The 27037-nt window shown below is 42.1% G+C and overlaps 1 protein-coding gene across 2 annotated transcripts; it reads right to left on the reverse strand.

Annotated features, from left to right (window-relative positions):
* Positions 1 to 1227: 1227 nt before the first annotated feature.
* Positions 1228 to 24529, reverse strand: tlcd4b (TLC domain containing 4b). Of its 2 annotated transcripts, XM_061749069.1 has the most exons (7): positions 24209 to 24529; positions 13931 to 14083; positions 12879 to 12968; positions 9660 to 9718; positions 9309 to 9403; positions 9093 to 9166; positions 1228 to 6534 (listed from the first exon to the last, which is right to left on the reverse strand). In XM_061749069.1, exons 2-7 carry the CDS (start codon positions 14074 to 14076, stop codon positions 6183 to 6185), a joined length of 816 nt encoding a protein of 271 aa, XP_061605053.1. In that variant the 5' UTR covers positions 14077 to 14083; positions 24209 to 24529; the 3' UTR covers positions 1228 to 6182. The 2 variants fall into 2 exon arrangements, with proteins under 2 accessions (XP_061605053.1, XP_061605054.1); XM_061749070.1 differs by lacking the exon at positions 24209 to 24529 and having other exon boundaries at positions 9309 to 10164; positions 13931 to 13951.
* Positions 24530 to 27037: the final 2508 nt, after the last annotated feature.

Genomic DNA, 27037 nt, shown 5'->3' on the forward strand with positions numbered 1-27037 from the left:
TTGATATTACTGCCTGTTAAAATCTTTAGCATTTCACATTTTTCACACAATAGTATATATCCTGTAATAGAAAGCAGAATGACATTCATGTTCATGCTTACCTTTCAGCATTCACACCATGAAGTTGTACTCATTTTTAAGTTAACATATTTGTACTCCAACTGTTGCTTCAGCTGTTTAAGAATTTCAACTATTGCAAATACCTTTTGACCAACGTACTAAAAAAAACAAAAAAAAAAACAGCCTCTAGTTTGAACTGCATGAGGTAGAAATATTTTTGAAGCCTCCAGCTGGCAGGCTGGGATGGGATGGGCTCCTGACAGAAGACATCTCCAGGGTGAGGTCGCTGATGACACTTCGGTGCCAGTCGTTAACAAGTTATTTCTATCAAACGCCAGGTGGGGGCTTTAAGCACCTTGTAAAACATCAGCTGGGTTTGTAATGGCTGTGATGTCTGGAATTGTTGATTCTTGATTTGTTTTTGTTTCTCCAAGTCTGGAAAAGAGCGTCAACATAAATCCCTCCTGAAATAGGCAGCTCATTCTGATCCATTTGTATATGAAATGAACTGATGCAGTACACTATCATAAAGGACCGATTCAAAGCGCATTGGAACTCGTAAAGGGGGAAAGAGAAGACGTCAACTTCATTCAGCTGACGGAAGACTGTGGAAAACGTACATGATGCTCTCGCAATCTTGGAAAATAAATGAATACAGCGCCACCGCTGCTTTTTGGTGCATCTGTGTGCAGGTGCTGCTGTTCCTGTGACCGCAGACTGTAGTAGCAGGAGAACATTTCATTGAGTCTCTTGTTACTCTATGTGACCATGTTTGGTCAAGCTCCTCACACAACTCTGACCAAGCCCCTAAGACTGCTCGCAGCTCTCACGTGCATGCACAGCCAAGATAGCTTCGGTCAACTGAGGCTCCCCCTTCCGGAAGGTTCACTTTTCATTCTTTTCTTTTAAATAGTTAAATAGTTATCTCCCTACACACACATACCTGGGGGACAACGCCACTCTAGTGTCAACTCGGATCTCATACGCACATTTATGCTGTACGATACTATTCATTATATACAACAAATAAAAATAAGATAGTGGTGATACAGACACACCACAAACACACTAATCCTTGTTTGGGAAAAAAACCAGGAAGCTTTAGCAGGTTAAAGAAAGTTCAGCACAAGTCATGTCGAGTCACAATGAAAGACAGCAGCAGCTCGCTTCTCTTTGTCTTCAAGTTTATTGAAGAACACTTTCAAGTAAATCTCATGTTTTAATCCCTACGATTACATGGTTATTGTAGATAACAACCATTATATGTCCACGTCACAGAGGATCCCAAAAAAAGCCTGTGTGTGGTCTTGGCTGGCTCACCCATAAAAAAAGATTCAGCAAAACTAACAAAAGACTTAACATGTGACATTCCATAAAATAAAGGCAATGGGACAAAAGGTAAGAAAGTCATTCAAAGTGTTCAATTGATTTGTCTACAATATTTCCAGTTATAAGGTGATTGATTGATAAGGAGGTTCTTACACACGTCCTGATTGTGACTCTGTAATTCAAGTCATTCAATGTCATCAACTGAAGACCAAAAAAAAAACACACAAAAAAACATGCATAACCTCAAGATAGTTTAACTGTGATGCTGCTTTTCTATTTTTAAATCGTACCCTTATAACCCTAACCCAAAGGACAAGGAATCAATTAGCCTCTGATAGAACTAATTCAAAAGCAGGATGGTACAGTGATCTATTCGTTTTAGATCTACTGTATATACACTGTAGTATTAAATATAGTCCTTACGATATCTCCTGTATTGTTGTAACACTGGCCTCCTCAAAAGAAATAAAGGCAAAGTGGTTTTCAAACCTGATAAAACAGTACACACACTTAAAATCATAAGCAGCCTTCTGGAAACAATTGATTTTCTGACCAGCCCCAACATGTGCGATGAAGCACTTTTGTAGCGCTTTTATATTAATTTTAAACAAAACTTTAAAAAAAAAAAAAAAAAGAAAAAAAACACAATTGAAAATGAGACAAAACAACAACAACAACAACAACAACAACAAGACAAAAACCCTGACAACAACAGTTCCAACAGTCCAGTCCATTAACAAGCAGGTCTGGATGAATTTTGACTTTGTGCATGAGCCAAACTCCCAGCATGCCACAAGTGTCCTACTGACCTCAGGAAATCTTCCACTTTTGTAGTCTTTCACTGTAGTTCTCTTCTATTCACAGCTTTGAGGAGGCTAACATAGTGAGACATTAGCCTACTATTTCATGATCTCATTTAAAGATCTCATGTCCCAAAAATAAATACATCTGGATTCCATTCTTAATCCCGCCGGATACCGTTCATGTCGCTCATGAAACCAATGACAACATTCACGGAGACGTGGCCCTGTCTGTTGTCAAGAGGCCAACGGAAGAGCACATGACAGCCTCCCCGATCATCTTTGGATTATATTAATACTTGGCCGGATGAATCATTGTGCAGGCATATTAGAAAAATATACAGTATACATTGAGTATACACATGGAATACAGAGGAGTACATAAATGACAATCATATCAGAGGATATTCGCATTAGAAAGTTCATGCTTATCAAAATGTTAGTCCATATTTCTGTAAAAGGCACCGGATGTGTCAGCCTCTCCTCTGTGGTGACAGACCGAAATCCAGGAGGTCAAGAGTTATTGCTCCATCGGGAGTGTGCTTTTTCTCGCTCTACAGTTACAAAGTCCAACATTAACCCACCGTGTATCCACTGAGAAATACAAAAGACGCACGCAAAAAAGGAAACATGCAGGGGACGACTTTCGTGTGTCGTGTGGCGACACTCAAATGTGAACCGCTGACTTGTACATGTATTCGGGTTAGCCACACAGCGTGCGCATGTGGAGGGAGACATGCTGGGAGAGAGAGAAAGTACATGCATTCACTATGTTCAGAGCAAAAGGTGCAATTTATGTATAGATGCCATTTATCTATACTGACCATTCCTCGAAGGCATCACAGAAATAGATCAATAGCCTCAATTCCACCTTGCGCTAATGCATTTCCATTGACAAGGGTCCCAGAATAACCGTCCCACTTTTCAGTACTTCTGTGTACGGGGGCCGGTAACAGCGGTCTGGTTTTGATTGGTTGACAGAATCGGCTGGCTTCCTCACAGATTGCAATGGAATGAATTCAAAGGGAAGAAAACAAGCACCATCATTCAGGATTATGCGCCAAGGACGATTCGAAATCGGTGTTCCTTCTTTGTACAGTGGGTAGGGAAAGTATTCAGACCCCCTTAAATTGGTCACTCTTTGTTATATTACAGCCATTTTCCAAAATCATTTCAGTTCCCCCCCCCCCCTCAATGTACACACAGCACCCCATATTGACCAAAAACAGAATTGTTGACATTTTTGCAGATTAATTAATTAATGAATTGGGTTTAAGTCAGGGCTCTGGCTGGGCCATTCAAGAACAGTCACGGAGTTGTTCTGAAGCCACTCCTTCGGTATTTTAGCTCTGTGCTTAGGGTCGTTGTCTTCGGCCCAGTCTGAGGTCCTGAGCACTCTGGAGAACTTTTTTGTCCGGGATATCCCTGTAGTTGGCCGCATTCGTCTTACCCTCGATTGCAAGCAGTCTCCCTGTCCCTGCAGCTGAAAAACACCCCCACAGCATGATGGTGCCACCAGCGTGCCTCACTGTTGGGACTGTACTAGACAGGTGATGAGCAGTGCCTGGTTTTCTCCACACATACCGCTTAGAAGTAAGGCCAAAAAGTTCCATCTTGGTCTCATCAGACCAGAGAATTTTATTTCTCACAATCTTGGAGTCCTTCAGGTTTGTTTTTTTTAGCAAACTCCATGCGGGCTTTCATGCGTCTTGCACTGAGGAGAGGCTTCCTTCCGTCGGGCCACTTTATGGCTGCCATAAAGCCCCGACTGGCGGAGGGCTGCAGTGATGGTTGACTTTCTAGAACTTTCTCCCATCTCCCGACTGCATCTCTGGAGCTCAGCCACAGTGATCTTTGGGTTCTTCTTGACCTCTCTCACCAAGGCTCTTCTCCCCCGATTGCTCAGTTCGGCCGGACGGCCGGCTCTAGCAAGGGTCTGGTCGTCCCAAACGTCTTCCATTTAAGGATCATGGAGGCCACTGTGCTCTTAGGAACCTTAAGTGCAGCAGAAATGTTTTTGTAACCTTGGCCAGATCTGTGGCTTGCCACAATTCTGTCTCTGAGCTCTTCAGGCAGTTCCTCTGACCTCACGATTCTCATTTGCTCTGACGTGCACTGTGAGCTGTAAGGTCTTATACAGACAGGCGTGTGGCTTTCCTAATCAAGTTCAAACAGTATCAGCAAACACAGCTGGACTCCAATGAAGGTGGAGAACCATCTCAAGGATGATCAGAAGAAACGGACAGCACCCGAGTTCAATATATGAGTGCCACAGCAAAGGGTCTGAATACTTATGGCTGTGTGATAGTTCAGTTTTTCTTTTTTAATAAATCTGCAAAGATTTATTCCAAAATTCATTTCAATGATTTTAGCAAATGGCTACAATATAACAAGGAGTGACAAATTGAAGGGGGTCTGAATACTTTCCGTAGCCACTGTGGTTCCTGTCCGCACACTGCAGCCTTTTGCTTTATTTTCTTGAAATTTTCCGCTCCCGTTTCAATGCCGGCGCCTTATGGAGCAGAATAACATTGAACCATAGCAGAGGTTTCGGTCGATGCAGTTCAAACTCCAACAGCTGCACGTCTGGATTTACCGATCCCATCTGTAGTGTGGTAAACTGAAACATACCGTTCAGTGGGAATGAGGCTAATGCCACCGCGCGCTCTAGAAATACAGAAATAAAAATACTAGCATGCAGAATGCCACATTGCCGGTGGGAGCGTTCCAAAGACTCTGGCTTGGTTTTAAATGATACATCAAAAATGAATTGAATAATTAGAAATTCTTGCTTTTAAAAATACATTATATTGCTTGGTGAAATTGCTAAAAAAAACAAAAACACAAAAAAACTGCTTAATAGGGGGGGGGGGAAGGAAAACGCACCATGCTGGTTTTGAAGTAGGGCATCGAATACAAAACTTGGAGTCAAGGAAAGAAAAGGCTGTTGTTCATCCACACATCTACTTGGCCTCCACCTTGATTATTTCTCCGTTATTGAGAGATGAAGGAAGTGAGAGAGTAGAGAGAGGAAAAAGTAAAAGCTTGCTGATGATAAGGCAAGGGGGTGGAAGGGCGTAGGTAGAACAAATCAAATACAAAATAAAAAAGTTCAGGCTGAACAGCGAAGCCCAATCCAGTGAGGCAAATGATGTGATGAGTCTAATATGGTCGTGTTAGTCAGGCTGACGAGGGCTTAAGGCTATGCAAAATTAGAGCACGAAGAGGGCTCCAGATCGACGGTCGGACGAGAGGAGCCAAATACAAAGCTACAGATGTCTGCTACGATGTGTCTCTATTTCGTACATGTGTGATCTTAGTCTTTTTTCATTTTGGTGTGTAATTCCAATTGGAGTGGGCTATGAGGCCAATGGCTGGTGACTAGTACAAACAGGCCACAGCAGGAAATACTGGAGACGAGGCATTGCGGTGTTGTTCCGTTTTAAGTCGAGGTCTGGTGCGCTTAAGACAAGATGCCCTGTCGATTGACAGACTTAGCACGGGCCTCAAATGCTACATCTCCTGGAATTTGGGCAGAGAGGGAGCATTTCAGTGTTAAACCGTGACTAGCCGATTTTATTGCTCACAGGCACTTCAAAGGATTGGGCTTTGGCTGACGTGAGACGAGACACAAAGGTGGAGGAGATGTTGAACCAAAGCAGAGGTAAGGGGGCAAAGATGCGGGTTTTTAAAAAAAAAAAAAAAAAATAAATAAATAAAAAAAGAAAAAGAAAAAAGTGTACTTGAGCGCGCCATCTCGTCGTCTGCAACAAAGAGCAGCAGGATGCTCATCTGCCAGTGAAAACCACCGAGGCTGCAAAGGCTGGTGCTTGATTGAGTCCCCATGTCTTGGGTCTGGGTTCGAACCTGAGGACTTACAGCAACTTCTATTGGTCAACGTCAGGAAGATCGAGGGCTGAGCTTCAGGATTTGAGGGTGGAGATCGTCCTAGATGTGCAGCTTCTCCCCCTGCTTGCGTCCCTCTGCTCTCTTTTAGTCTGTGTGGTTGTTGGCATGCTTTTTCTTGTGCGAGCAGGTCGACGCCTCCACTCTCTCTTGATCCTTCTGAGCTTTCGATCCGGCCATTACCTTGTAGCAGCCTCGAGTGATCTTGAACATCCAGATAGTGTTCAAGATATCAAGGGCTACGCAGGAGCTGATCCAAGCTATCTGGGCACCCGAGCCCAGGCGCTCAAAGTCTTCGGTGCCAAATGTGGAAAATACACTTGCCCAGTAGGATGGCATGACAGCAATGCGCACCAGGAAGAAGACCACTGTCATCGCGACACCATTTACGACCACCATCCTGTTTGAGCGGGGGTATTTTAATGCTTCAAAGAACCACCTAGAGAGACAAAAGTATTCAGCTACGTGCAAAGTAAAATGTGCAACTCCAACATTAACCCTTAATATTTTTATTTTTTTTACATCCACCCAATATATCCACCATTATTCGTCTTCCCCAAAAATGCGACCAAAGGATTATATATTCATCTTGTCTCCACTTTAAATCTGTTAAAATTACTGTTAAAATCTGTTAAAATCAGAAAATAAGGTGTGTGTAAAAATGTGATATGACACAGGGAAAACAGGGAAATTGAACACATGAAAAAGCGCATGGAAAGCCAAGACACACCTACAATCTAATCAATAATCAAACAGCAATCCAGCCCTTGCTAGTGCAAATGAATATCTGCTGTTTCAGTCCTAATGGATGGCCTACAAAAAGGGCTCACTGCAAAGGTGTGAGTCAAGACACATCTCATGATGGGTAAGACCAAAGAGCTCTCTCAAGACCATTGCAAAGCATAACGATGGCATTGGTTACAAGCGCATATCTAAGCTTCTGAACGTTCCAGTGAGCATGGCTGGGGCCATAATACATACTGTAATTTCTCATGTATAATGCGCATATTCCCCCCCCCACACAGAAATAAATTGTCAAATGTCAATAGTGCGCATTATACATAGGAATAGGGACAAATGGGGAAAAAAACAACTTTCATATTTTATAAATGTATGCCGCAATCCAGTGGTTATGAAAAAGCTGTACACTTTCATTCCAAAATGCCACCGCCACCTAGTGGTTATAAAAAAAAGTGTAGCCTACACTTTCATTCCAATATGACAGGGGTACGTATGACTGCATGACTGCATGTACAGTTGTGCCCATAAGTTTACATACCCTGGCAGAATTTGTGAAATAAATTTTTTTATTTTAGTTTATTTTTTTAAATATGACTGATGACCGAACAACAACCATCATTCATTTCTTTATGGCTATCTTTTGTGTAATGATAATGTTTTTCTGAAATGCTTGACCGTTTAATTTGAATCCCATGAAAATAAAATGAAATGTTTTGCCTGGTCCATGTTTTCTTTAAAGAATTTTACCCGTCTTACAAATTCTGCCTGCGTACTCAAATACATATGAGCACAACTGTGTGTTTTCTAATTTACTAAATAAAAGTAGGGCTGAGACTCTAAATTGCCCGTAGGTGTGAATGTAAGTCCGAAAGGTTGTTTGTTTCTATGTGCCCTGCGATTGGGTGCACCCCACCCGAAGATGGCTGGGATAGGCTCCAGCAGCCTTCGACCCTAGTGAGGATAAGCGGTAAAGAAAATGGATGGAAAAGTAGGGCTGTGAATTTCAAAATAAGAGCAAGTAAATTAAAAAAAGGATTACGTGTTCAAATAAAGTGCTTAACTTCAGAATAATTATTTGAAAAAAAACAACAAAATACAGATAATACTTCATGTTTTGATCATATGGGTAGAAGCAAAATCATGCATTATACATAGGCAGAAGGGTTTTCCAGAATTTTGAGGTCAACTTTGGGGGTGCGTATTATACATGGGTGCACATTATACATGAGAAATTATGGTATGTGGAAAGCCAGTTATACCACCATAGATTTGCCTCGATCAGGTGCTCCTCGCAAGATTTGTGACAGAGGAGTGCAAATAATAATCAGAAGAGTTGTCCAAGAGCCAAGAACCACCTGTGGAGAGCTTCATAAAGACCTGGAATTAGCAGGTACTGTTGTCACAACAAATACAGTGAGTTATGCACTCGCCGCCATTCCCTGTATGCACGCTCACCACGCAAGACCCCATTGCTGAAAACAAAAAAAGGCATGTCAAAGCTCTTTTAAAGTTTGCTGAACAACATTTTAATAAGCCAGTTAAATACAGGGAGAATACAGTCTGGTCTGATGAGAGCAAAGGTGACCGACCACGTTTGGAGGAGAAATGGCACTGCACATCACCCTAAAAACACCATACCAACAACCAAGTTCAGATGTGGAAACATGATGGTGTGGAGCTGCTTTTCAGCAAATGATACTGGTAAACTTCACATTATTGAAGGAAGGATGAATGGGCAAATGTACCGAGACATTCTTGACAAAAATCTGCTGCCATCTACGAGGATGACGAAAATGAAATGAGGGTGGAAGTTTCAGCAGGATAATGATCCAAAACATACTGCCAAGGAAAGTCTTAATTGGTTTCAAAGAAAAAAAAAAAGCTGCTAGAATGGCCCGGCAAATCACCTGACACGAATCCAATCAAAAAACCTGTCATTGAAAACAAAAGCTTTTGTACAAAGTATTCAATAAATACAATTTGGTGTGTTCAATACTTTTTCCCCTGAGTCATTTCACATTTTTACACACAACTTAATTTCTGAGCTAATTTGTTCTACTTTCTTGGTATGTATGGGTTACTTGGGTTTGTTCCCAACATCTGGTGAAATTTTCACGTCAATAGCACCTGTGTGTGCGTGTGTGTGTATATATATATATATATATATATATATATATATATATATATATATATAATTTTTTTTTTATTATTATTATTTTTTTTTTTTTAAATGCGGTGCCACTTGTACCTACTCACCTTTGGTTCACAAAGGGTGTGGATAGTTCTGAAATGAGACGAAAGTTGGCAAAGTAGGGCAGCACGCCGCGAGTCTGAAATCACCCAAAGAAACAAGTTATTACAAATACAAAAATCAAACAAACAAAAAAAACCCACTAAGTAATTTAACGGGGGATTCAAAAGAGTTAGGTGGTATTAGTTTAATACATTGTTTTGATCCAAAAGAGGCCTTACCAGCACATATCCATATGCATAGAGCGCCGCCAAGTGGTGACAGACAAAAAATCTGTCCCCCATAGTGCTCCAATTACATGCAAGCAGCAACAAATCTAGAAAAGGTGGGATATTAAAATAGAGCTGACAAAATGGTATTGTGTACATATCCACCAAATCAGGACGAACTATCAGTGGCAGAAAGGTTAAAAATATGAATATCATGTTTTGTGCACAAAGCGAAGAACTGTACAGGTTTCTGTATGTTTTGTAGAGGACAATGCTGTGTGAGGTGTTTTATATCATCAGTATGGATTGACCCTGAGCAAGGATATAGATGATGACAGATGAGTTGATAACACAATAACTCACCATACAGTAGGTAGCCACAGGTTATGGCTACATTTAATTTGACCATACTGGGGTCCCCCCTGTGGAATGGCAAAGAACATGGTGTTAAAAAAAGTGTTCCTCTGCTTAGTACTTATCCATGAATCTCATTCAAATTTCAAATTCACCAGTGATTGTTTGCTGCTGATGTGCTTTGACAGAAGCTGAGATTACATATTTACAGTATATTAGCTTAAAAAGAGCACCGCGTTAATGAGGCTGTGAATAAGTGAAGCAATACAGGTTAAATGATGCAATTCAATCTTTTATGCAAGTATCTGCATCACAGAGAGCCATAACCTGATGACTCTTAGGTGTCCTTGCAAATAGCATCCGTCCCAAATAACAATGAAGACATCACAGTCATGTGTCGTATAGCAAATGAGTGGGTCAAAGTCTGTGTAACAAGAGCTAGGATTTGCACAGACTTTAATAACACGTAATGGACGGCAGCTCTTGTTTTTTCATGGATGATCTCAAGATGCCACTGTCAAATAGAAATGTACACATTATACATGTAGAAATAAATCATCATCATAAAATGTTAGGTGTACATATAGGGAGGAGGTGGCATAACAGATGCACTGAGTAGAATGGCATTTTTGTATCGCACTGTATACTGTAATGTAATATGTGTATGTGATCATGTGTTTTGAAAGATTTCTGACTCTAAATGATAAATAACTGCACGGAATTGTGCATGTGCATAAAAGTCATGCCATCAGTGAATGCCCTCTAACCGAGGGATTCTTAAAGGATACCCCTTGTGATAAGTGGGCTTCCTCTCGTGCTACAAAAGAATCCTTGCCCAAGTACAGTTGAGTTGTATTTAACTTTTGTGTACATTTGCATTTAATCTTTAACAGCAAAGCAATAAAACCAAATTTTAACCGCTGCCCTCACCCCACCCCTCCATCCATTTTGTGTTCCAAAGTCACATCTGCGGCGAAAGGTGGACTACATCCTGGATGAATCACCATGAATCGCAGGGAAATTGTGCACCGAGGTTTCCGCGGCAGTTGCACGACAGTAAGCTCTGTCAACCGTGCCACTAGGAATGCCAAACCCTAACCCACTAAATGTTGTTAAATTATGGGGAAAATCTTGGTATTCCTGAGCACAACATTTTTATCCAGCATGTTTGGGGACTGGGTAGTGGTAAGACCTGCCAGTATTTTGAAATGCGATGGTGTGCAAATGTACAAAACACGCAATGAAACATCATTACATTTCCAAAGTAAATTAATATTGAGCTTAACTTTTTCTATGATTTCTTGCTAAACGGAAGAACAAATTTGGGAGGATTTTCTCTGCTGCTCAACTTGTGCAGGGTGGTGGAGGGCGAGGGCGAGGGCTGATCCCAGCAGACGGGATGAGAAGTAGGGAACACCCTGGACAAATCTCTACACCCCCACCCCCACGAACCCTTCTAATTCGTTGGTTGTCAGTCAGCTCTATAATGACCTGAAATTGACATTAAAGGGGACATATTTTTCCAAACCAACTTTTTCTAGTATTTGGGATGCAATATTGTCTCTATGGTGCCTCAGAGTTCCAGAGTTCCAGACGTTTTTCTGCCGAGAGTCCTGAAATCAGCTAATTGGAATTTCTCGAGTTTATCTATGTCACTAGCGAAGATATCTGCCTTCCTTTTCTGCTCCGAGCCAGCGCTGTCAACATAAACACGCGTGCGCTCGCAAGTGGGTCTTCTATATGGAGGCAAACAATTAGACCAAAGGGGGTGGTCTTAGCAAATATGGCCAAAGCGGATACACAACTGGGTCAAACAGAAGTAGCTGTCAGAGGGGGCTTTTCTGGACACGTGTGTGACAAAACCTAGGTGTTTTCTTTTCTTTTTAAAAAAAAAAATTTTTAAAAGGAAATTGACACTTTTATACTAAGTCCATGCATGTTAGAATGCAGCCCTATGGGGGGGTTAGAGACGAGGAAAAGCACAGAGCCTACAACTGAATGTGGGGACTATGACAGGAAAATCTCGGGAGTTGATTGACATGATGATTTGTAGAAAGGTTGTTATATTGTGTGTCCAGGAGACCAGGTAGAAAGGCAGTAAGGCTTGAAGTTTAAGGGTTTAGACTTCGATGGTTTGGATGATTGTCCAGAGGGGAGGTAATGAGTATATTGGTAGAAGGATGATGAGGACAGAGCGGTCAGGTTGATACTGTAGATGTGGTGAGGGAAGACATGAGGGCAGTTGGTGTTGGAGAGGAGGATGCAGGAGAGAGACTTGCATGGAAAAGGATGACATGCTGTGGCGACCCCAAACCGAAAGGAAAAGAAGGAGTCCATGATAGATTGAGTCGAAATAGTCAAAATACTAAGCCTTTAACAAAACTGTTACATGAATAGTGACCGTTTGGAGTTACTGTTATTGGAGTTATTTGATTCTCTTAAATCGCATTGTTTTGTCTTTTTTCTATCGGAGCTTGTTTGGCTGTGGCCAGCGGCAGCAGGTAGAACAATGGTGCTTTTGTACTACGGCTCCCAATCAGATTGGCTGAGGGATTAGGTGTTGCAAGGACATTTGTCTTTATATGTGGTTAGGGAGGGTGGAAACACTGAGAAATTCAATCAAACAAGTCTCAGACTGTGTTGCAATGTGCAAGGCTTAAACTCGAACTACTAATTCAAATATCTTCGAACAAAATCGCCTTTTGCTCGCCTCGTGAATGGAATTAAAATCGAGGATTGCGGTTCTCGGGACTAGAACAAATGCAGCTTGTTTCCCCTTTTGCCCCCTCTCCTCCTTCACCGAACCCCCGGTAGCCCATCACACCCATCTTCTTTTCTCCCTATTTCAGTCTATGAGCAACACTGACCGGGGCCAACAGAGAGACAAGAAGAGAGAAGGAGGTGCACTGCATTGATTTGACAGAGATGTCAGGGCGTTGCCACAGACACATAGTGAGACAAGGATGGTAGTGGACACACATGGGGAGAGAGTGCAGAAGATTAGGCTGAGATTATTTTGTGAAAAGGAGCCTTGTTGGTAAGACTCGAGTCTGGGTGCTGGGAGAAGAAGAAGACAGGAAGGGGAACAGAGAGCGTTGTAGGGGAGAAGTGAAATAGTAATAATGAAAGCCTACGACGGATGGTAATATACATTTCTCTTTTGCAAGATTCAATATTGAATGTCTCGTTTATTTGGCTGAATGTCTTCATGACACGGGTTTCTCTCACCAGACAGGATTGGCGTTGACCGCCTCATCGAAGCATAGGATGTACAAACAAAAGAATCCCACTATCAGAGCGTGAACGGTTGACACCAACCTGCAGGACAACACATGCATTGCATTAGTTCAAAATAATAATACAAACGAAGAAGCTGACAAAACACGCTCCGTCCATACAGACCAATGTAAGCGTCACAAGTTCAGTGTGAGCTTAAGTAAAAAGATAAGTCAATGAAGTTGCAACGAGTAAAAATGAGAGTAAGGACAATTAGCGAAAGGAAAACAGTCCATGAATTGACGTAGTTAGGTTCATTCAACATTCTTTGACAACACGGCCGCCCTTCTCGCACTTAAGTCATGGTCACATAACAAACAAGTCGGAAGCTGTCCGGTTATGCAATGGTCGGCCACACTGTTGATCCACAAGTCTTGCCCTTTAACTTGTTGTGGGCTATTAGTAAAAAGAAAGCCATGCATTTCAATATTGGTAGCAATCTAATAACGTGGCGTCACTAAGGGGCGTTATGCAACTGAAATTACAGGTTCGCCCTCTGAACTTCACTGCCATGTTTGTTACTGCAGTGTTCCGATCACTGGAAGAATTCTGGTTTGACTGAGCAGCACAGCAGGGTCTCCAACAGAGCAGTTGCTTCATCGAATTTCAGACGCCCATTCAAATCGAAAGCCGTGGTGAAAATCTTTCCTTTCTATGTTGATATTGGCTTGGTTATCTGAAAACATGAAGAAGTCCAGTGAAATTCAGTTGACTCTTTTAGTCATCACTTTTTTTCTCCAGTGTTTTAACAGCCTTTTGTCTTATGCAAACTGAAAACGATTACCGTCAAGATCCTTTCAGTGTGAGGATTTTTCAATAGCATGTTTGGTCTCCCTACTGTGCGCTGATGTTAGTTTTAGCTTTCTTTGTTATTCTGATTGCTCGTGTGTCATTTCCATTCTTTTGCCCAAAAGGTTGAGTAACATTTTCCATGTCGTTGACGCGTGACAAGAGAAACGGAGCATCCTAGTTGTGACGATAATTATTTGGTTGCTGCAACTCACCTGGAGTTCCACTCAGTATGCTTAGTGGGAGGCAACGATCCATAACTTGGTGAGATGGCTGAAGAGAGTAAAGGACTGGCCGCAGAGAAGAGCAGCTGGAAACCCACAAAGCTACCAGCTACCACAGTCAACTCTCTCATCTCCATCCCTCACCTAAAGATGACAGAAGGGCAGAAGAGAAAAGGGAAAGGATGGGGGAGAGCAACACTCAGGGTCAGTTGAGGTTTTCCAACCCAGGGCGACTGCTAAATTCATTCTGTCCTCAAGGAACAACATGAATCCAAAGAGGAGAACCCATAACATAAGTGACCTGAGAGCTTCTTACAAGCCTGGCGCTTTGTAGCGGTGGAAAGAAGACAAACAACAGAAGAGCCATTAAGGACCACTGAGGAACAAAAACACAATAGCAGAAACAGAAAAACTGGCACGTTAAATTACAATAACGAGCCACTACAAGTTGTTTCAAACCCAAACCAAAACTCTGGGTGCAACGGGAAGGCTGAAAAGCTAAAACCACAATTCCAGCTGAAAGATTTAAGAGACCACGGATGCTTCAGGGCTCTACTTTCCTGACTAGCGCAAATCCGGCGTGTGGCGTAATTCTGCGAGGGGGCGGGGAAGAATTTCTAGTCTAGTCTCGCACGGTGAGAGGACTCGGCGATCAGTGCGAGACTGGAGCATTGAACGTTTGCGGTATACACTTATTAAATACGCAATTATTTGGTGAAAAATCGCTGGCGACAAATGTGTCCGCAGACCGACGGTCATTCATCCGTGACCAATTTCAGGCGAGTGAGGTGGGGGGTATCTAATGTACAACTGGATGGGTCATCATCCAGTTACAATTATTTAGCCTTCGTGGTGATCTCAGCACTTCTACCTTTTACGGGTTTCAGAAAGATAAAGAGGAAATAAAAAGTCGATACACCCCTAATTAAATGCCGGTATTTGTGATCTAAAATAATTTGACCAAGATAAATAATGAATATGATAAACAACAAAGATAGTGAGATGTGGTTGCAAAAGTGTGCACACCCACTTATAGCACAGAATTAACTAATCACATTCAAACTCATGTTAAATGGGACTCAGCACACACCTGCCATCATTTAAAAAGCCTCTTATTAACCCCAAATTGAGTTCAGATGTTTTAGTAGGCTTTTCCTGACATGTTTGTCATCACATCTTCCAGCACCAACCATGTTCTGCAGAGCATCCACGGCATAGCATAGTAGGGATCTCATTGTTCAAAGAAGATTTAAAGTTGCCCCCCCCCCCCCCCTCAATTGGGTTGTACAGGTTATAGGTCGCATTAATGGTGGAATAAGTTTTGAAATGCTTGATGTTGGCCTCATTTTTTTTTTTTTATATTACAAAAACTTTGAACAGGGCTCTGTTGACTTACATCCATTGCATTTAGCAATAGCCAGGCACTACACAGTATCACAATGTACTGATCAATTTCACGTGAACGGCATACAACAGCTCAGATTGTAATCTAATCTGTTTTCAGACTAGTTCATGTCGTAAACTCACATGCAGACACTGTTCTAAACTGTTCAGGGTGGCTGGCCTTTTTCACCAGAAAAATATATTATGGGGGCTTCATCCATTGGTTAGACTTTTCATCTTGGGAGTAAAATTTTAGAACAAACATGTTGCAAGAACTGTATTCGACAAAACATCTGTCCTTTATCAGTGATTACAAAACACATGGACCCATGAGAGTCTGGAGTCTGACCTGATAAATTCTGATTAAAGAAGCAACTTTATGTAAGCCATTTAAACCACTCAGTTTAGAAAGCTAATGATAAGGGTTCAGAAAGATATCGACTTTGTGGGGTACTCACACAGGTACGAGTCTCTTGTAAAGTATGTCATTTAAACCAAGATTAAGATGTGTTTTGGCAGGCCACTGTGATGAGTAACGATATACTGTAGGACTCAAGGAAAGTCAGCGTATATGAGCACATATTTGCATGAAATAAAAAGATTTGCAAGCGTTTTGTGGCTGCTTGTGAGCAGAAATAAATAAACCAAAGTCTGTGACTACGGTACTGACATTTTGTTCATTTGTGCCGACATTTGCATGGTACTCCATGATAATACAGATATGCATTTGGTTCTTTGGATCTTAAAGGGCAGGCGCAGCATAGGATAATTGCTTCCTTGGATGGCTTTACACTGCTGGTCCAAGTGCCAGATTCTGATTTAATGCTTATTGTCTATGAATGGCGGGCGACTGGTGAGCACATCCGCCTCGCAGTTCTGGGGACCCGGGTTCAATTCCGGCCTCGACTGTGTGGAGTTTGCATGTTCTGCCCGTGCCTGCGTGGGTTTTCTCAGACTACTCCGGTTTCCTCCCACATCCCAAAATCATGTACGGTAGGTTAATTGAAGACTCTAAATTGTCCGTAATGGTGAATGTGAGAGCGAATGGTTGTTTGTGTCTATGTGCCCTGCGATTGGCTGGCGACCAGTTCTGGCCTCTCGCCCAAAGTCAGCTGGGATAGGCTCCAGCACCCCCTGTCACCCTAGTAAGGATAAGTGGTATGGAAAATGGATGGATAGTCTATGAACAAGAACATTTCAAATGACATGATTCCAAGTTTTTATTTTTCAAACACCAGGAAACACTGCTGCTGCTGTGTGGCGCTCTGTGCAGCGTTGACTTGGTTTTCCGTCTTGATAGGTTTCCTATCTTGTCACCATAGGGCCTATTCTCCCGTATGCTTCAGTCAGAAAAGCTGCACAGCTCTGCACTTTTCTGACTGCGCCCATTCTGCCATCCACTTAATTGCATCCACCCATTTGCGCACTTTTTATTTAACTACAAAAAACAAACTTTAAATATCACGTAAAAAGAGCCAGAAAATAAATTAGTAACAAGTGAAATAATAACACATTAAAATAATAAGGGAAAAAAAAAAACCCTGTCCTGTCACAGTCAATAACTATACCTGCTGTTCACGCCTTCGCCTCTTAGGAGCAGTGTGGTGCGGTGCATGCATGGAGTTCCTCGTTTACTGTAAATTAAAAGAGTAGAAGACGAATGTTGCGTTACAGCAAACTAATCTTTCACAGATTTGGAAGAATATAGGCCCGTGAGTATTCTATTAACTGTCTGTAATTGTTACTACGGCGCTTGTGTGTGAATAGTCAATATTTGAAGGTACAGTAAATTCCTCCCATGACCAAATGCTAATTTTAGCTAGCCCGTCAATAGCGTTTTCCATTAACTGTTAGCATAAACTGACGATTTCTGAAACAATGTTTAGTATTTTCATATAAAACGAGGGTCATTCTTTTTGTTGTGCATTTAGTTTTACAGTAAACTCCAACTGGGGTGTCAATAGACTGCTTAAAGCACGCTCAAATTTGCCCAGCCTTGCGCTACACTGGGCACATTCTCTGCAGGCTGCAAAGTACGAGCCGCGGGTGATAGCTTTTTGTGATTGGCAATGAAATGAGCGCCGATCAGGTGTTTTCCACGAAAATCGGCTGATCATGATCGGTGGCCGATTGACCGGAGTACCACTAACATTATTATTTGTTTGCACTGGTAGAATACTGGTACATGCTGACTGTCATGCAGATGGCGTGGGTTCGATTACTGGCCAGTGCCCCAATAGCTAACCAGCAACCATGGCTACTCCCAAGCCCATATTTAAAAAAATAAAATAAAATAAATGGGTGGGTGGGTTGCATCAGAAAGGGCACCTGGTGGAAAAATTGTGCCAAACAAATCATGTGAGTAACTTGCTGTGGCGACCCCTGAAGAGACAAGCCGAAACTCACAAGTTATAACAACATCTTTGTTTGTAAAAATGTAATATAAAATCCATTGTATGACTAAAGACCTCCTCCGAAATAAAAACTGTACCCCTGGCTTGGTACTCTGCAGCTTAGTGAATAAACATCCAGCCACTGTATGAGAAAGAAAAAAAACCCTATGACAACAGACAGGAGAGGGCCATGAAAAAGACGTTGCTTGGATGGCAGCATATGTTTCTCCAAAACCTGTATGTACCTTTCAGCATTAATGGTGCCTTCACAGATGTGTAAGTTCCCCATGCCATTGGCACTAACACAGCCCCATACCATCACAGATGCTGGCTTTTGAACTTTGCGTCCATAAGAGTCCGGATGGTTCTTTTCCTCTTTGGCCCGGAGGACACGACGTCCACAATTTCCCAAAACAATTTGAAATGTGGACTCGTCGGACCACAGAACACTTTTCCACTTTGCATCGGTCCTTTTTATATGAGCTTGGGCCCAGAGAAGCCGGCAGCGTTTGTGGGTGTTGTTGATAAATGGTTTTTGCTTTGCATAGTAGAGTTTCAAGTTGCACTTACCGATGTAGCGCCGAACTGTATTTACTGACATTGGTTTTCTGAAGTGCTCCTGAGCCCATGCGGTGATATCCTTTACACATTGATGTCGGTTTTTGATGCAATACCGCCTGAGGGATCGTAGGTCACGGGCATCCAATTTTGGTTTTCGGCCTTGCCGCTAACATGCAGTGATTTCTCCAGATTCTCTGAACCTTTTGATGATATTATGGACCGTAGATGATGAAATCCCTGAATTTCTTGCAATTGTACGTTGAGGAACATTGTCCTTAAACTGTTGGACTATTTTCTCACGCACTTGTTCACAAAGAAGTGAACCTCGCCAGATCTTTGCTTGTGAATGACTGAGCAATTCAGGGAAGCTCCTTTTCTCCCCAAGCATGGCACCCACCTGTTCCCAATTCGCCTGTTCACCCGTGGGATGTTCCAAACAGGTGTTTGATGAGCATTCATAAACTTTTTTGCCACCTGCCCCATCTTTTTTGGAACGTGTTGCAACCATGAAATTCTAATTTCATGATTATTTGCTAAAAACAATCCTGTTTATCAGTTTGAACATTACATATCTTGTCTTTGTAGTGTATTCAATTCAATATAGGTTGAACATGATTTGCAAATCATTGTATTCTGTTTTTATTTATGTTTAACACAACGTCCCAACTTCATAGGAATTGAGGTTGTAATAATATACCAAACTTTTATTTAGAAGTTGGCTCTCTCACCACGTTGGTAGAGAGGCTGTGTGTTACGGTCAGACACTATTAACAATGGTTGTAGCGGCTTCCTTGACTTCAACAATTCGGCTGGCCTGACCGCAATGAAAAAAACGCAAGTAAATAGAAAAGGATATCACGAATGTCGAGTTCTTTGCAGTTTGTGACCATGCATGACTGACCAATGGTCAAGCAGAACAACAGAGACGTACCCGTTCTTGACAATTCACTATATTGACATGGACTTTCAAATGAAAAGCGAGCTGTTTAGCTCCTTAACTCGCTAGCTCATTAGCCGCGGGTTAGCTCGTTAGCTCATGGGCTGGCTCGTTAGCTCGCGGACTAGTGAACACAATAAAGAGTTACCTTTCTCTCCAGTGTCTCTGTTGTGTGCTACACGCCGCACGTGGAGCAAGTCTGTGGAGTACTGGATGGAGCAACCACCGCCAAGAGTGTATCTGTCCATCGGCGTTCCATGAGCCCACTAGCGGCTAATGAGACAGGCGTCCAACTCTGTCGGCTCACTGTGCGATCCCCGCCGGCACACCATAACAATGACAATTTATCGAGTCCGGAAAAACTACAGTGTCAATTTTATTTATCGAACGATAAGTCGATATAGTAAATATCGTGACAGGCCTAAGTGCAATAAAAATAAAGATTTTTCCCTAACATGAGGAATAATCATGATTAATAACAGTGATTACTATATTGATCAAAATAATCGTGATTAATATTTTAGCCATAATCGTGCAGCCCTACAGTGTCTATTAGCTATCATCAGGGACCACAGCATTGATATTAGTGATTATTTGTGGTAATGTTGGAAGCTAGCAATTTGGTAGGGCTGGGCGATTAATCAAAATGTAATCGTGATTTCGATTTTGGCTTCTAACCATCATAAAACCATTCTATTCAAAGAAAAACAAATAACATTCTGAATGGCACGGTATGTAGGCAAGTTCCTGCGTTGCAAAAGCAGCCTGAGTTCACCTGTTGCTTTCAAGTGCATGACGTACTTGTATGTTATTTAGCCCTCCCTGAGCGCGCTTTCAGCTGTTTATTGACACCCCAGTAGTAGTTAACTGTAAAACTAAACACACAAAAAGAATTGCACACATTATGGTTTTGAATACAACACATACTTCATTTTAGAAACATCGCCAGCTCAATGCTAGCACTCAACGGAAAACCCTACTAATTAGCATTAGAAGATACAGGAGGGATTTAACAAAGATTCTGGGGTAACACATACAGACAGGCAATATAACAACACTCACAGGCATATATTCTTCCTAATCTTTGAAAAATTTGATAGATCAATAAAGTTTAATCACAACTTTCTTCTTCTACTCTTTATATCTTAATGTGTGTATATCTATTCATGCACCACACTGCCCCTAAGAGGACAAAATGTGCACAGCAGGAACAGCAGGTATTTATTTTTCTTTTGTATTGTTTCTTTTTATTTATATAAAATTTTACTTATTACTCTTTTATTTTCTGATTGGTCTTTGAAGTTATATTTATATATTTAGTAGAGTTTTGGTAGGTTAATAAATGCTAAGTTTTAATATCAATGACTTATCGTATTCAATCGTGATTTTAATATCAATCCAAATAATCGTAATGATTATTTTTCTCCATAATCGCCCAGCCCTAGTGTCCATTAGCTACTATCAGAGTCGACAGCGTTACATTTTGGGACAAGTAAATTTGGGCTGATTTGCGACATAAAAAGTGGCATCAAATCCTTAATCCTTATCAGATTCTTACAAACTACGGCTCAATTTACTCGTGTTTCTATCTTCTATCCAATGAGATCTTGTATTTTACATACAGGTAGTTTGAAATGTTAGTAATATACCAACAATGCGTACATGCGCAGAAGCAATGCGCACAAAGTCAAAACGGGGGCGGCCGTAAACCAGACATGCAAACACCAAAGGCATGACAAAGGTGATTCAAAAATAAAAATAAAAACTTGTAGGGAGGTCTGGGGGGGATCCCCCGGGCCCCTGCAGAGAAGGTTTTTGATTTGAACATAAATTAAACAATCTGGAAGACTCTGAAGAGTAAAATAAGGCCAAATAAATTTTCTTCACACAGAAAAACCTGGATTTACACCGCTCAAGTAAATGTTGACGTTCAAATTTAAGATTAGAATTAAATTTGCTTTTTTGTTTTGGCCTCCAACTTGAGCCAGGCCCATCCCCCCCTGCACCTGATGCCTGCTTCAAGCTGTGCCACATGAATAGCATCCTCCTCTTTAAGCACTGTCATTCTGGAAAATATCCATCCATGCATCCATTTTCTGAGCCGCTTCTCCTCACGCGGGTCGCGGGCGTGCTGGAGCCTCTCCCAGCTGTCATCGGGCAGGAGGCGGGGTACACCCTGAACTGGTTGCCAGCCAATCGCAGGGCACATACAAACAAACAACCATTCGCACTCACAGTCATGCCTACGGGCAATTTAGAGTCTCCAATCAATGCATGTTTTTGGGATGTGGGAGGAAACCGGAGTGCCCGGAGAAAACCCACGCAGGCACGGGGAGAACATGCAAACTCCACACAGGCGGGATTGAACCCGGGTCCTCAGAACTGTGAGGCTGACGCTCTAACCAGTCGGCCACCGTGCCGCCTTCTGGAAAATAATTGACTGAAATCAGTCCGTTTCACTTCATTTTTCACTGTTACCAACTCCAAATGCATCCACCAGAAAAATATTAAATAAATACAATATTTCTGAATTTGATGTTAGTTCATTCTGTGTTGTGACATAATCCTTAACATCGCTCCGTCGCTTAATACATTTAACATCCGTAAACTAATTAGATAGATTGTAGGCGCGTTTCCCAATTAAAACAAGATGGAGGAGCGGATCAACTCTTGTCGCTGATGTTACGTGTGCTTCGTGGTTCCGCTGGGACCGCAAGCAGGGCCACGACCCGCAGCACCTCAACGCCAAAATACAAAAGACCAGTGCAACAAATTCGACACTGGCTGCTGATCTGATGAGCAAAAATGTTGCTTAAAAGTAAGAGCAGCAACAGAGGGTGTCCGCTCCAGAGGTGGGTAGCGTAGCCAAACATTGTCCTCAAGTAAGAGTAGTTACTTGACAATAACCTGGTAAGTAAAAAGTAGTCCTCCAAAAAATTACTTTAGTAAGAGTAAATAGTACAGTGAAATTGTTACTCGAGTACTGACTAAAAAATACTAGTGAGTAAAAAAAAATAAAAAATAATAAAATGTGAATGTGCAAATTCTGTTGTTGTTGCGTGCGTGTGCACAAAACTCCCCCCAAAACATCTGCAATTGACTGCGGGGTGTTTTCTCAAGTTAGAAGTGAGCTGAAATATCCACGTTTGGGCAGACAGTGCCAGACAAATAGTACAATACATGAAAGCTGTTGTTTTTGTTCGTCGAAATGTAAACACGAGTAGCGTGCCGTAGCCTTCACGGTAACGACGACCTTCCCAAAACGTCCGCCGCGTAGCCACGACAATCAGCCGGGCTGGCTTATCGTAACCTTAATACCTATGCCCGGGTAGCCAAATAGAAGACCCACCTGCGAGGTCATGTGACTTTCTTTTGCTGGTTAGTACAATAGACTTAAACATCACTCGCGCTTGAACCGAATTGGCGCCTACAGCGCCCGATGCGGGAGTCTAAGTCGTAGTCTCGCGCACGAAATAGTTGATAAATAAGCAATAATTGATAAATGAAAGTAGGGAGTGACATTTAGATCATCGTAACGGAGTAAAAGTACCGTTACTTCTTAACAGCATAAGATTTTTTCTGGTCTCGTCAATTCCTGTGACTTACCCAAACCGGGTCCCGAACGCACAGGCGGAACCTCAGGCCGCGGAGTAACATTCACAATCACATCTGTGTGTGGATGGTGAATGCGTGGAATGGATCTAGCCGCCAGCGTCCAAGGAGCGCAGTGCTATACGTGCTATTCACGTAAATGGCCTATTTTGAGTTCAAAACGGTGAATTTCGCCGAAAGGCACGTATGGTAAACACCACAATTGTGGAATATATTGGGTTGTAAGTAAATGCGGTGTGGCAACAGTTGCAGCTGTCATCGGAATAAGATAAGTAGGACGCTGTTCTTTGAATGGTTGCGATTCCAATGCGAAAAGTCCGTTTTTTGGTTTCACTCAAGAGTTGATTTGACTCACCACTCACTCGTTCGTAGCTCTAGTAATTACTTTATAATACCGTTTTGTTTTTGTTTTTGGTTAGCTCGCGTCCTTTTTTTATTTACAGAATACACGTAACACAAAATGGTAGTGTTTTTTGGGGTGGCTAGAAGAGATGAATACCATTTCATTTCATTGTAATGGGGAAATGGGATTTGTGAGCAAATGGGAGCAAGGCCACCGAACCAATTCAACTCCCAGTTCACGGTGCCACTGTAGTCGAGAGGAGGAATCCCATTTAAATGGTGTAATGCGGGTTTCATCATACAGCGAGCTTCCCTGGAAGAAAAAGCAGAGGCATGCACGACGACGATCGCATGCTGCACGCGTCTGAATAATTCATGTGCATTGTTGCTTGGCTCGCACAAGCCCCGCGGGAGGAAGCAACACGGAAGCTCCTCACTGCGGCTGACAGCCGGCGGATCGGAGATGCACTCCCACGTCCACATTCGACCTTGTTCCACACGGCTATGCTGTCGCCACCCGTCACATATCGACCGACTACAGCTAAATAATGGCTGGAAATCCAACCTTGCCATTGCTCCATCACAAAAGCGTCTGTGCAAATAATCAGCCAGCCAAAATCTTCCCAATGTCTCCGCGCCGCCTTGAGTCGAGGAATGAATGCTGAATCACGGCTGGCTTTGGATTATTGCAGACCAATATTCAAACACGCCAATCGGCAGCGCACCTGTCAAGTGCATTTGCAACATTGCGGGCAATGGCGAGATCACGCACGCGGGCGGGCGGGCGGGCGGGCAGCGGTTAAGCGTCTTCGCGCTCCGTAAGGCGTGGAACGAGTGCCAAGAAGGATTTTCAGTGGGTCAACCTGTTATTGCTTGAAATGTTGCTGGCTGCGGCCACTGGCTAATCGGGAGAGGAGCCCGAGCCCCAGCCCCAGCCCCAGCCCGAGCCCGACACCGTACAACATCACATTTGACGTCGAACGAGCACTTCGACGTTGGCACGTCTTGTATTTGACGTGGCAGTAGTAAGAGCCGCGTTACCTTTTCTCCGTCGCATAGGTCTGTGTCGGTCGGATGGGCTCCCGTTTAGCCACCGTCTTGTCCACTTCTTCCAACTTGACGACAGCTAGCAAGTCGGCTAAACTGCCAGCTCGCCCGTGCGACCCACAGAGAGGGCTTTTGAAAACAAAATACGAAAGAAAAATACACAAACACACAAAGCTTCCTGTGCCGCGTAAACACGTCAGAGCCACCATTACAACTTGCTAGTCAAGATTTTTCTCTCGCTACTCTCTCTTGTCTGCAATATGTTTCCAAGAATGAAAAGTTCAAACTCGCTTTATTTTGTTGACAGGCAGAACAGACATGTGACGCCATAAAGTACCCGCCCCCTCCGCCCTGCACACGCCCCCTGCAAAGGCAACGCCCTCGAGGAACAAAGGCCAGAATCTTCTTCAAATTGACATAACTCATACGTCTGAGAACGGATGCTGCACCATCATTATATTATACAGTGGGAATGTAATCATCAGCTTCCGATGTGACATATATGTATATGTATCCAAAAAAAACCCGATACAATATGTCATTTGATTTATTATATTCATTATAACCCCCCATGAGGAAATTCAATTTACACCACACAGTGAACCAGATCACACACATGCAAGCATGCAAGGAGAAATAAAAGGGGCACGCCAGGAGTGCTGCACTCCTTGAGCTAAGGGTGGTGAGATCGGCGCCTTACTCAAGGGCACCTCGACGGTCGGCAGGATGTAGACAACAACTTGTCTCCATTTTCATTTGTCCACAGCCGGACGGTGATGAGATGAGAGATGATCAAGACCCTTATGCAACACACACACACACACACACACACACACACACACACACACACATATATATATATATATAAAACAGAAAAAAAAATAGTTGAGAAAATAAACTGTAGTATGTATTTACAGTCCCCTCCAAAAGTATTGGAACGCCAAGGTCAGTTCCTTTGTTTTTGCTGTATACTGGAGACATTTGTGTTTCAGATCAAAAGATGAATATGAGACAAACGTATAGAATTCCAGCTTTAAATTCATGGTATTTACATCTAGATGTGTTAAACAACTCAGGACAGAACACCTTTTGTTTGAAGCCACCCACTTTTCAAGTAAGCAAAAGTATTGCAACAGACATGAAATTAACTTAAAGTGAATAACATTTAATATTTGGTGGCATAACTCTTACTTGCAATGACTGCATCAAGGCTGCAACCCATTGACTTCACCAGACTGTTGCATTCTTCATTTGAAATGCTTTTCCAGGCCTTTACTGCAGCCTCTTTCAGTTCTTGTTTGTTTCTGGGAGTTTGTCGCTTCAGTCTTCTCTTCAGGAGGTAAAATGCATGCTCTATTGGGTTACGGTCCGGTGATTGACTCCTGGCCAAGTCCTTTGTTGTGTTGGCAGTATATTTTTGGTCATTGTCTTGTTGCATGATGAAGCTTCTCCCGATTAGCTTGGATGTATTTTTCTGTAAATTGCCAGATCAAATCCTTTTGTAGACGTCAGAATTCATTCTGCTGCTACCTTCATGAGTTACATCTTCAGTAAAGACTAGTGAGCCCGTTCCAAAAGCAGCCATGTAAGGCCAACCCATAACATTACCTCCACCATGCTTCACAAATGAGCTTGTGTGTTTTGGATCATGAGCAGATCCTCTCTTTCTCCATACTTTGGCCTTTCCATCACTTTGGTAGAGGTTCATCTTGGTCTTATCAGTCCATAAAGCTTTGTTCCAAAACCTTTGTGGCTCACCTCTGTATTTCTTTGCAAAATTCAATCTGGCTTTCCGATTCTTTTTGCTGATGACTGTTTTGCATCTTGTGGTATGGCCTGTATATTTCTTCTCTCAAAGTCTTCTTCAAACAGTGGATAGTGATACCTTCACCTCTGCCATGTAGAGGTTGGCAGTCATGTCGCTGACTGTTGTCTTTGGATGTTTCTTCACAGCTCTCACAATTTTTCTGTCATCAACTGCTGTCAATACCCTTGGCTGACCTGTTGGCTGTTGCTCAGTACACTATTACCGTCATTTCTCGTGTATAATGCGCACCCATGTATAATGCGCACCCCCAAAGTTGACCTCAAAATTCTGGAAAACCCTTCTACCTATGCATAATGCTTTTTTACAATGCATGATTTTGCTTCTATGATAAAACATGAAGCATTATCTGTAATTTGTTAGTCTTTTCAAATAATTAATCTGAAGTTAAGCACTTTATTTGAACATACTTTCTTTGTATTAACTTGCACTTATTTTGAAATTCACAGCCCTACTTTTATTTAGTAAATGAGAAAACACACAGTTGTGCTCATATGTTTGATAAGCCGGGCAGAATTTGTACGATGGGTACAATTCTTTAAAGAAAACATGAAGGGCCAGGCGAAACACATTACATTTTATTTTAATGGCATTCAAATTCAACTGTCAAGCATTTCAAAAAAGTTTTATCATTAAACAAAACATTACAACATTACAACACAAATTAATGATGGTTGTTGTTCAGTCATCAGTCGGATTTCAAAAAAAAAAATTCACAAATTCTGCCTGGGTATGTAAACTTATCAGCACAATTATACAGTACATATATGCAGTCATATGTACCCCTGTCATATTGGAATGAAAGTGTAGGCTACACCTTTTTTCATAACCTCGAGGTGGCATACTACAACCCTAATTCCAATGAAGTTGGGACATTGTGTTAAACATAAATAAAAACAGAATACAATGACTTGCAAATCATGTTCGACCGATATTGAATTGAATACACAACAAAGACAAGATATTTCATGTTCAAGCTGATCAACTTGATTGTTTTT

This window comes from Phyllopteryx taeniolatus, chromosome 16 (assembly GCF_024500385.1).
Source record: "Phyllopteryx taeniolatus isolate TA_2022b chromosome 16, UOR_Ptae_1.2, whole genome shotgun sequence".
NCBI lineage: Eukaryota > Metazoa > Chordata > Actinopteri > Syngnathiformes > Syngnathidae > Phyllopteryx > Phyllopteryx taeniolatus.

What these genes read in the sequence shown, in the direction of transcription:
- tlcd4b (XM_061749069.1), bottom strand. Translation starts at nt 14,076, where the DNA reads ATGGAGATGAGAGAGTTGACTGTGGTAGCTGGTAGCTTTGTGGGTTTC. An exon ending in CATACTGAGTGGAACTCCAG is followed by an intron (nt 12,969 to 13,930) that starts GTGAGTTGCAGC and finishes GTTGTCCTGCAG; the next exon opens with GTTGGTGTCAACCGTTCACG. An exon ending in ACACCCTTTGTGAACCAAAG is followed by an intron (nt 6,535 to 9,092) that starts GTGAGTAGGTAC and finishes TTGTCTCTCTAG; the next exon opens with GTGGTTCTTTGAAGCATTAA.